The sequence below is a fragment of the Notamacropus eugenii genome, chromosome 6, assembly GCF_028372415.1.
Source record: "Notamacropus eugenii isolate mMacEug1 chromosome 6, mMacEug1.pri_v2, whole genome shotgun sequence".
NCBI classification, from domain to species: domain Eukaryota; kingdom Metazoa; phylum Chordata; class Mammalia; order Diprotodontia; family Macropodidae; genus Notamacropus; species Notamacropus eugenii.
Window position 1 is genome coordinate 143,540,862 of NC_092877.1, and position 11,898 is coordinate 143,552,759.

Here is an 11,898-nt window from a genome sequence, read left to right on the forward strand (position 1 = left end):
TTATGCCTTACTACCCCACCCCCCTCTTGATAAGTATACAGATGCAGATACACATCTATTCATTTGGGGCAGATAAAGTGCTGAACCTGAGTTCAAATCTAGCTCAAACACTTACTAGCTGAGTGACCCTGGGCAAGTCATTCAAACCCATTTGCCTCAGTTTTCTCATCTGTAAAATGGGTGGAGAAGGAAATGACAAATCACTCCAGTATCTGCCAAGAAAACCTCAAATGAGGAAGAGAGAGATAAGACTGAAAGACAACACAATATATTCATTTATTTGTTTGTTAATCTTAAAACATGAACTAGCATTTAGATACACAGCTCTATGCATATGCTAGTGGTGAATTCAGGTAAAACCTATAAAGTGGTCTAAGTGACCTCTAAGGTCCCTCCAACTCTAAATCTAGGATCCAGAGGTCCACTTAAACAGCTTGGGTCTAGACAGACAGTCTAGAAGAGTTACAAGGACCCGCACATAGCGGTTCAAATATGCTAAAACCCAGCTTTCTGCCAAGGGTGTGAGTAGAAGGCAGCTCTAATCATAAGGCGAGCAAGGGCCCAGGATATCCTTAGTCCTGCTGCTACTTTACTTATACTCAAAATAAACCCAATAAAAAGACAATCTCCCACAGGCCTTCTAGAACATGCAATAATCCAGCCCCTTTTGCTGGGACCCAAGATGACAGAGAAATGATCTTCACTAACACTGAAGCACCAATGGAGTCAGACTTGAGTTCTCTTCTGTCCACTGGGAGTCCGGACACGAAGACCTGTAGTGGTTATGCGTGGCTGGGAGCATCCAGTGAGACAAATGGGGGCTACTTATTATTGCTATTACTATGTACTTCCAAGTACAGACAGACTTATTCAAGGCCACTGAAATCGCCAAACAGATGACTACAGTTAAATTTTTCTGACTCCTCCTTTTCCTCCCCCCTTTTGTTGACAATACCTCTGTTTTCAGTGACAGTCCGCTGTTAAAGAATATGGCTGAAACAGCGATATAGGTTATAGTCATTTCAGGCTTCAGCGGTCCTAAAAAAAGAAAGAGAAAGGAAGAGAATGAATATAACAAAGTGATCCATCACTCTCACAGTTTGGGCAGCTGGGTGGTGCAGTGGATAGAGCACCTGGAGTCAGGAAGACTCATCTTCCTGAGTTCAGATCTGGCCTCAAACACTGTGTGACCTTGGGCAAGTTACTTAACCCTGGTTGCCTCATTTTCCTCATCTGTAAAATGAGCTGGAGAATGAAATGGCAGACCAGTTCAGCATCTCTGCCAAGAAAGCCCCAAATGAAGTCACAGAGTCAGGCACAAATAAAATGACTGAACAACCACAAAAGTTCACCAGACAGAACTATCTGGTCAACAACTCCCAGGATTAGAAAGAATATGAGCACTGAGGGCGTTCTCCCCATAACTCATTAAAACAAGCTTATCTTAACTCTATCTTCCAGAACACTGGATGTGGCAGTAAGGAAGACTATGGAACTACTTACCAACATAAATCCCAGGACCAGAAAATAATGCATGGAACGGCTCCTCCCCTGTCTAGCAAACAGCTATTCTTTGCAGTCCAAAGTTCTGTCCTGGGCCTCTCTCCTCTCCCAGTGACCCCATCAGTTCCCATGGTTTAATTTCCATCTATACACACGATTCACAAATCTATAGAGCCACACCTGGTTACTCCCCTGAGCTCAAGTTCCACATCACCAACTACCTAGTAGATATTTCAAAGTGGATGTCCCAACATGTCCAAAACAGAATCCGTTATCTTGGCTCCCCACACCTATTCCAACTTCTCCATTTCTGACAAAGGCATCACCCTTCTTTCAGTCTCCCAGGCTTGTAACTTTACCCTGCCTTTGATTCCTCCCTCTCCCTCAGCCCCCACATCCAGTCAGGTGTCTAATTTTGCCATTTCCACCTCCACATCTCTTGCATCCAATTCTTCTCTACACACACACACACACACACACACACACACACACACACACACACACAGCTACCACATTAGTTCAGGCCCATTATCTTCGATCACATAAACTCTGGAACAGCCTTCTGTTTGTTCTCCCTGCCTTGAGTCTCTGTCCACTTCAATTCATACTCCACAACACTGCCAAAGTGACTTTCCCCTCAAGTGAAAGTCTAGCCATAGCACTCCCCTACTCAATAAACTACAATGATTCCCTATTTCCTTTAGGATAAAATATAAACTCCTCTCTTTAGCTTTTAAGGTCCTTCAGAAGCTGGCATTAATCTCTTCTTCCAATCTCATTACACTTTATACTCCCCTTCTAGCACCCTGCAGTACAACCGGACTAGCCTTCTCTCTGTCCCTCATATGTGGGGCTACTCTATCTCTATATATACAATATATAGATACACACTACGTGCCTTCCTCACCTCTGCCTCACAGAATCCCACTCAGTTTGAGAACCACCTTCTACATGAAGCCTTTCCCTATCCCTCCAATTAATAATGCCTTTGTCCCCAAATAATCTTGTAAGGTCTCTGAGAATAAAGACTTTTTTTTTGCATTTGCATCTCCGGCAGCACGTCAGCATCTGACACAGTAAGCACTTAATAAATGACTGTTGAGAGAAGCCTGGAAAGATTTATATGAACTGATGTTGAGTGAAAGGAGCAGAACCAGGAGAACTTTGTACACAGCAATGACCACGGTGTGTGAGGAATTTTTCTGGTAGACTTAGTATTTCATTGCAATGCATGGACTTAAAAAAATTTCCAATGGACTTGAGGCAAAATGCCTTCCACATCCAGAGAAAGAACTATGGAATTGGATCATGGATAGAAACAGGCCATTTTCTTTTGTATATTTTGTTGTGTTTTATGGTTTCTCCCATTCATTTTAATTCCTCTATGCAACATGTATTTAATAGGAATGTACATGTAGAACCTATATAAGATTGTACAGTGTCTCGGGAACGGAGCAGGGAAGGAAGAGGAATGAGGGAGAGAGAGGGGAAAAAAATCTAAGCTACATGGAAGTGATTGTCAAACACTGAAAACAAATAAAATAATTTTAAAAAATAAATGCTTGTTGATGGGTTGATTTTTACAGATGAGGAAACCAGAGCTAAGTGAAGTTAACCGACTAGCCCAAGATAACACTGCTCAGAAATGTTTGAGGCAAGTCCTGAACCCAGGTCTTTCTGATACAGAACAATTTCTTCATCTATATATTTACCTGGACACTTTCTAATCTCTGTATAATACACAGCCTTAGGATAACGTTCTGTCCTCAGTAGGCTAAAACAAAGAAAATGTCTGTTGATATTTATTGTACCACTCATCATTTATAAGGGAGCAGTAGTATGCCTTTTTATAGAAGCAGACTTTGTATTTAGGACCACATACTCCTTGCTCTCCAGTGTTACTTCTGGGCCCTCCCCCTACTTCCATCACTCACTAAACTCTCCTCCTTCCAAGTTCATGTCATTCATCTCTACTGACCAATCAAAATCCCAGTAGCCTTTGTCTTGTGTCCATCCTTCGTTGCTGAAGAAGACCAAGCCATCAGAGAAATGATGACATGACTCGCCCTTGACTTGGTTTTGAGTGAGGGAGGGCTGCGTAGGCCCGCAGCCTCAATTCTCCTCCAGAGCCATCTGAATCCATTGAACAGATATTCATCAGGATGACCCAGGATGCACTGGGAGACCTTGGCCCCCTTTAGGCCAAGGTCTATGCAAGTACTCACTTAAGGTGAGGTATTCATTGAATAGGCCTGTTTAAGAAGTAGCCAGGGCATGGCCCCTTTAATGAGGCCCAGAAAAAGAAAGACATCAGGCTGGGAGGGAAACAGCAACAGTTCCTATTGATAATCACTCTAAAGCTAGGAGGGTTCAGAACAGCCTTTGTTACTCCCCTCACTTCCTCAAAAAGTTTGGTATATGGCTCACAATTTTTCCCTCCTCCCCAACTCCTGCCCTTTCACTAGGGGATTTAAATATCAACACTGGCTCTCCCTCAAACACTTTAACCATTCAGTTCCCCAACCTACTCGCTTTCCACAACCTGTTCCACTCCACTTCAGCCAAACACAAAGATGGTCGTAACTTTGATCTCACGATTACCCACAAATGAACCATCTCCATCCTCTTATCTGACCATATTCTATTGGCTTTCCATCTCTCCTTCCTTCTCTTACCAAACCCAATTCTTTGTCTACACCATGACTTCCTCAATACTCTATCAGACTATCTCTCCTCTATAAACCACTCTCTCCTCTTCTCCCCATCTTTACCCTTTATGAACCAACTAAACTCTACAATGTCCTCTCCTCTGCTGAGTTCCTACCCCCACTCTTAGCATTCTGCTAACTGTGATCTGCCAAGTCTCAGCCTTAGATCACTCTCACCATTCACCACTCTTGCTCTTACACATGTGATATTGAACCAAGGTGAAAATCATACAACCATTCTAACTGGGTCCACTACAAATCTGTGTTACACAACCACAATTGTGCCTTCACCATGGCTACACAATTCTACTATAGCTCCCTTATTGACTCACTTTCTCACTTTCCACAGTGGCTCTTGCAAACCGTTTTGTTTGGAAACAAACCAAACCAGACCATTATCTCTCCCGGCTACCTGTCTTAGCTGAAAATCTTGCCCCATATTTTACAGAAAAAAACAAACAAAACAAGGTCATTCACTGTGAGCTCCCTCTTCTTCTGCCTTCATCTCATATCATTCACATGCCTTCTGCCACTGTCTCCTCCTTCACCCCTTCTCCTATGATAAAGTGGCTTTACCCCTGACCAAGACTAATCCCTCTAGCAACTCAACAGATCCCATTCCATCTCATTTCTTCCAACAAAATATCCCCTGTCATTTCCACTCTTTCTCTTATTTTCAATCTCTTCCTATCTACTAGCTCCTACCCTGCTGCCCATGAACATGCCCATGTTCCCCCTATCCTAAAAACCCCTCCCTTGATCCTTCTGTCCCCAGTAACTACTGCCCTATAACTGCGGCCCTTTGTAACTAAACTCCTTAAGAAAGCCATCTACAATGGGTACCTCCACTCTCTCCTCTCACTCTCGTTAACCCTTTACGAAGATTTTAGCTAAACTGTTCTCTCCAAAGTTACCAGTGATCTCTTAGTTGCCAAATCCAATGGCCTTTTCTCAGTCTTCACTCTCCTTGACCTCTCTGTAGCCTTCCACACTACTGATCACTCTCCTCCTTGACACTCTCTTCTCTATAGGATTTCTGGACACCACTCTCTCCCAGTTCTCTTCCTATGTGACCACTCCTCTGCCTCCTTTGCTGGATCTTGCTTCAAGTCATACCCTCTAACCGTAGATGTCTCTTAGAGAGTCCTGAGTCCTCTCCTCTTCTCCCTCTATACTACTTCACTTAGCGATTTCATCAGTTCCCATGGATTTAATTACTATCTCTAGCCTAATGATTCCCAAAGCTATCTATCCTGCCTTAACCTCTCTGTAGATCTCTAGTCTTCACATCTCCAAATTCCTTTCAGATATCTCAAAGTAGATATCCAGTAGACATCTTAAACTCAACATGTCCAAAACTAAACTTATAATCTTTCCCTCCAAACCCTCCCTCTCCCTCCTGTCTTCCATCCTTTCAGTTCATCATCCTGGACTGCTCACAATCTCCCCACCTCTCACATACAAGCTGGTGCCAAGGCCTGTGATTTCACCTCTGCAGTATCTCAAGACCATGTCCCCTTCTAAGCTGTCACTGCCCCCACTCTGAGGCAAGCACTGATCACCTCCCACCGAGATCACCAGCAAAAGCAGCTCCCTCAAGTCTCTCCCAACTACAATCCATCCTTCATTCAGCCACCAAACTGATTTTCCTAAGGTGCAAATCCAATCATGTCTGCCATGTCCCTACCAACCTGTAGCTACTACTGGGTAAACTCCGGAGGTTACTTCCCTATTGACTCCAAGATCCAATACAGAATCCTCTGCTGTTCAAAGCCTAGCCCTCTCCTCCATTTCCAGTCTTCTTACACCTTACTCTACAACACACACTCTTTGATCCAGTGCCACTAGCCTCCTGGCTGTTTCACAAACAAGACATTTATCATCTCTGGCTGTCCCATGACTGGAATGTTCTCCATCTTTATCTCTGCCTTTTGCTTTCCTGGGCTTTCTTTAAGTTCAAACTAAAATCATATATTCTACAAGAAGCCTTTCTTAATTCTAGTGCCTTCCCTCTCTCAATTATTTCCTAACTATTCTGTACAGAGCTTGTTCACACATACTTATTTGCTGTCTCCTCTGTTAGACTGTAATCTCCTTGAAGGCAGGGTTCCACTATTGCTTCTCAAGGATTAGCAGAGTGCCTAACACATAGCAGGCATTTAATAAATGCTTTTTTTCACTCTCTGACCTACTTAAGGTCCTCAATTCTAAAATTCTTTGATCCTATGTAGGCATAAACCCACTAAATTCACAGTACTTTTTAATGTACAAAGGAGTGTGGATTTTTCATACCCTCAGCATACTGTGGGTCAACTAGCACTGTATTAGGAGGTCATGGCCAGCAAGTGTCCACTGAATAGAACTCTGCAACTCAATGAAACCTAACATATTCTCTGCAGTGTCTATGTCACAATCCCACAGCATGAAGCATGGGGTTTTTGCAGTACAGACTTGTAAATGAAAAAAAAAAAGTAGCTTCCTTTTTAGAATTCATGCTTTATTCATAGTAATCATTCAACCTAACTAAACCTGCAGCCGGAAACCAGAAACTTACTCTGTATTTCCAAAGAAAAGAGCCATCTTTCTCCTTCTGTGAAGACATCATGTTGAATATATTTGGGAAGCTCTATGCCAGACAGGGATCAATGCTCCCTTACTTCTGATCAGGGTAGATCACTTTCAGGATATCATGACATCAAGTACCTACAACCAGGAACTGACTGCATCAAGGACCTGCAATCTGCATTGCTGAGAGCTCCTTACACAGAAGCAGATCAGAAGGCACCTATGACAACTTACAGTCTTGGAGAGCAGTTCAGAAAGGTTACCTAACCTGCTTGTGGTCACAAAGGTAGTATTTGTGAGAGAAGGAAACTTAGGCCCAAGCCTTCCTGACTTTCAGCCCAGTACTCTATTTTTACATCTCATATCCAGAAGCTACATGATACCTGCATTTACTATAGCACACTGTTCTTATCCTTGATCTATGTGACTTTTTAAAAATCCAATGAGGGGCATTTTATACTAAGACTTAAGGAATCTGAGTGCTAACCAGATTTGAGGGTGTTTCTACTCTAGGAAGTCACTCAACTTAGATTCACAGAAACTATTAGAAGAAATCTTAAACCCCCATGCACTAGTTTTATCAAAGAGGAAACTGAGATCTAAAGAATTTAAGCAGCTGGTCCAAGGTGAGCACAGTCTCTAATTTTACTTCTATGTAAAATGGAAATACTAACACCTATTCTAATTAACTCACAGAGTGGCTGTGGAGTTGAGATTATCCGAGTTCAAATGCAGCCTTAGACAGCTACCAGCTGAGTGTGACCCTGGGCAAGTCACTAAGTGTGTCTACCTCAGTTTCCCAGGCATTTACTAGCTTTGTGACCTTGGGAAAATCACTTAACTTCTGTCTGCCTCAGTTTCCTCATTTGTAAAATGGAGATAATAGAAGCACCTTCCTTCCAGGGTTGTTAGGAAGAGAAAATATTTGTAAAGTTCATTATGAACTTGAAAGCACCATATTTATGGCAAGCTGGCTATTTTATTTTCAAAGAATTCGACAGGAGGCATCCTAATCCCTTTGGAAAGTAAAAATACAATACTATGTACGGCCAGAACCAAACCTCCACCCTCATTAGAGATGAAGCCAAATACTCATTACAAAAATTAGAAAAATGGCCATCCACCACGACTTTTCACAAATGAATTAACAATCAGGCTTCTATTTGGAAGGATATCTAAGTTATTTTACTATAATGGGCTTTTGCCGAAATGAATATAACTCTCAAAATTGCACTGTCTATATGAAAGGCAGGTGTCAAGTATATATGATAATTCCTTCCCTCCCAGTTCCCAAAGTTCTTTTGCTAGGTGACTTAGAGGCTTAAAATTTAGTTTAATTTAAAGTAGTTGGGATGCTAAGTGCATTCAGAAAAGAGTCAAAGAATTTTGAGGGAGGGGAGAAAGAAAAATCTAATCTTAAATTGTGTTAACTCCACTCTGACCAACAATACAAACAGAAAAAAAAAAATGAAGTTATTTCTAGAGAGTGAATATTATGTGACCACGAAACAAAGAAATAACAAGTTGTAATCTTCATCTAATGCTTTGTTCATCTGTTTACTGCAGATGTGGCATCTTTATAGAGAAACAAACATAATATTATGTTATATACACACATAACAATGCTAACTTTTATATTTACACACGTAATATATATGTATGTGTACACATCTATATGTGTGTGTGACTATGCACATATGCCTTATACCTAGCACTGAAATGCAATCAGTGCTAGGGGAACAGATGCTACAGTCAACATATGTCCAATATGACATGGTATTTAAGATGGGAGGAAGTTTAATCAAATTACACTAAATTTTTAAGTGACTTAAATACACAATTCACACCGTCCTTTAAAACACACACACACACACACACAACTTTGGAAGTTTCACTGGTCCTACAAGATTTGTACTCATGTTATGTTTCAAAGATTCACTATAGATCTCATTTATTCCCCAGCTAATATGTGTCCTTTTCAGGAAACTGGAACATTGCTTTAGAAATAAGTCAACACCCACCTAAGTAGACTCCCATTATTAATGGCCCCATAGACTTTCCTACAGTTTCCTTCCAAAGTTACAACCTAGGCATCTGGATGTCACTTAAGATGGTAATTTCTATACAAGGCAAACTGAATCAAGGATATACTGTGCTTCAAATAATCTGCTTAAAACTGGTCTCTTTGACTAGAGACATTTCAGCTCAGGCTATAAAGGTCACCCCTTCTCCCCACTAAGTCCAATTCTGATGAATAATAACTGACCTTTATTAAGGCTTCAAAGGTTTGTGGAGCATTTTACATACATTACAGTATCTCACACATATCTTCTATAGAGGTATATTCTGTGCATTTTACAGGACAGGACACCCAGACTTACAAAGATTAAGTGACTTGCTGAAGATCATATAGCTAGTAATTGTCAACGGTCTCTCCGCCTGAGAGGTAAAGAAGTGATCTTCATTTTACAGAAACTAAAATAAAAATTACAGCATTTGCCTAAAGGTGACAATCTTGTCAAAAGAGAAGTCAGTGGTACTTTCTGGGTCCCATAGAAAGAAGGAATGGCAGACCTGCTTTCCACATAGTTACAAACTTTTTAGTGGACAGATATCCGGAATAGGAGTCCTACTTCTTGCCTCAACTAGCTGCCAGGCAAATATCTCTTCTTCAGACTTCTATTTCCTTTCTGTGAACTAGTGTTCAGTTATTGTAGAATAATAAACCTCGTAAAGTAACTAATACTAGAGAGATGAAAACAGAAGAGCACGATTCTCTATAAGGCTTTCTATGCTGTCTACTTCAAGAAGCTCTCCAGGGAGCGGACTTTTCAACTTGAGGGTGGAGGTACCTAAAAAACTTTGGGGCTGACTGGAATAACAAACAGCTTTCTTTCGTTTCTAAACGGCTTTAATCAAAACTGTGCAAATAACTTCCAATAAGCATTTTGATGTCAAAACTCCGGATGAAATTTGGACACCAACACCACCGGATCACAAAGGCCCATCAAATACTGAAATTAAGTTAGGGTTTCTTGAATGGGGAAACTGATTAGATAAAAAGGAGTCATTTTATCTGTTACTAAGTCACACTCTACCGTTAGAACCGAAGAGAAGGAGCAGATAAGGGGGACTAATAAGACAGTTCTATTAGCTCCACGTACACAAGACTCCCCTTATCTGGGATCTGACTCAGTTTCACACCTGGATACATTGTATTAACAGATTAATATCCACGCTCCGCAGAGGGCCAGCCTCTGTCTCGGACTGAGCCGGGGCGGGATACAAAGTGGCAAGCACAGATACCCTCTGTGTGAGGGACGGGTTGGGGCTGGGAAGCCCAGGCTCGGGGAGGAGGACACACGGAAGTAGAGTCTGGGCAGGGGAATGCAACGTGTCAGTGCGCCCGAGTTTCAATGAAGCCCGGGGGCGGAGGGCAGGGGCATTTTCCTCCTCTCCTCCGACCTCCCCGCAAGAAAAAAGGGGGGCTGAAGAAGTTCAGGACTCCACGTGGTGGACCCCGGGAATCCGGGCAATGCCAGGTCCCACCCGGGGAGGCAGCTACACACTAGGGGCGCCCCCAGCCCCCCACCCCAGCTGCTTGACACGGGGGGAGTCGGCCTCTCCTGCAAGTCCACGCGCAACACCGATATCCCCACGGGTTAGATCTCCCTCGAACAAGGCGCAGGGTTAAGGCTGGGGCGCCTCCCTCCCAAGGCGGGGTGCGTGCACGGCGGCCGCGCCGCCCGCCTCCCTCCCTCGCGGGGCTGGGTTCTCGCGTGGGTCGTGGGAAGGGCCGCACTCACCGCCCTTGGCCCCGACGGACGGATCCATCTTCGCCAGCACGATGACCAGCACGATGCCGAGCATGAACCACTCCTTGGCCAGCCTGTCCCGCAGCCCCATGGTGGCCTGGGCCGGCGGCTCGGTCGGGCTCCTGCGGGAGTGTTTGCTGCGCCCGCCCGCCCCGCGGCGCGCCCAGCTCGCACCGGACCGCGGCAAAGCTGGGGAGAGCGCTACTTGTAAACTACAGGCGAGAGGGAGGGGGCGGAGGGGGCCGGGGTGGAGCCGCGGCCGCCGCCGGCTGGCCGGGATGGGGAGTACCCAGTGACGGGGAAGTCTCCCCGAGAGCCGCCATCGCTACCACGCGCCTGCTAATAGACTCGCAAAGACAACCGCCAGCTCGGCCCGGCTGCGCCGCAGCGAGGCGGCGGGGCCCGGAGCGGGCGCGCACGCGCTCTGCACGCCTCCCGCGGGCTGCCGGGCCCAGCCGGCGCCGGGCGCTGGAGCCGCAGCTGCAGCCGAGGTCCCGAGCGAGGCCGGGAAGGGGAGGGCAGGCTGCACTTCCTTAGAGCGGCTTCCTTAGAGGGGAGCTCCAGCGGCCGCGGCCGCAGCTGCCGCGGATTCTCGGGGAGCGCCGCTTTGATACATTACAATGTTTCCTCTGACGTCCGGCGCTTTGACGTGGAGCCGGCGAGGAGGGCTGGGCTCCGGCTCGCGGTGCCTGCTCCCGGCCCCGGGCTTCCCGGCTAGGCGTGGAAGAGGTCTCCCCTGAAGCCCCCGGCCCGGAGCCCGAAGGCGTGGTCTTTGCCGCGCAGCGGAGGGGCTGCAGAGGCGCGGCCGGGAGGTCCAGGGTCCGGGGGAGGACAGGGGAGCCGGGCTCCCGTCGTAGGGACCCCGCTCCGGGATCCCCTGAAGCTCTCGCTGGCCATGCCTTTGGAGAGGAGCTCTTGACAGCGTTCGGGGGTGGGCGGGGCAGGCTCTCCCTTCTCCTGGTGAAGAAATCTGAAGTTTCGTTCATTACTTTACTGAAGAACTACCCTCGGTGCTCTGAAGAAACCCTAGATCGGGGGTACCTGCATACGGCCCTGGGGAATTCCCCATACCGAGGAAACCCCCAAACCAGGCCTACCCCCGGGGAGCGCGGCGCCGCCCTAGGGTTCTGTGTAGAATCTTAAAAGGAGGAGTCTTTGCAAAAAGAACCCCAAAAACAAAAAAAAAAGACTTGGATTCTTTGGGGTGAAAAGTGCGTCGTTGTTTTCACTAACGTCATTGGGAACCCCTGAGTGTGGAAGCTCCTACTGACGCAGAAGAGCAGGTTTGGGGTACGTTACAGTCATAG

The 11,898-nt window shown here is 45.4% G+C and overlaps 1 protein-coding gene across 7 annotated transcripts in view; it reads right to left on the bottom strand.

Moving 5' to 3' along the window:
• The window catches only part of SLC10A7 (solute carrier family 10 member 7), a 273,274-nt gene extending 262,264 nt beyond the window's left edge, over nt 1-11,010 (bottom strand). For 6 of the 7 annotated variants that reach the window (XM_072621188.1, XM_072621186.1, XM_072621187.1 and 3 more), the window contains exons 1-2: nt 10,583-11,010; nt 956-1,038 (exon numbers count right to left, since the gene is read on the bottom strand). In XM_072621188.1, coding sequence (XP_072477289.1) covers nt 956-1,038; nt 10,583-10,682 — 183 coding nt within the window. In that variant the 5' untranslated portion in view covers nt 10,683-11,010. The remainder of the gene's footprint in view (nt 1-955; nt 1,039-10,582) is intronic. The other variant, XR_011969714.1, reaches the window with a different exon arrangement.
• Between the last annotated feature and the right edge of the window lie 888 nt (nt 11,011-11,898).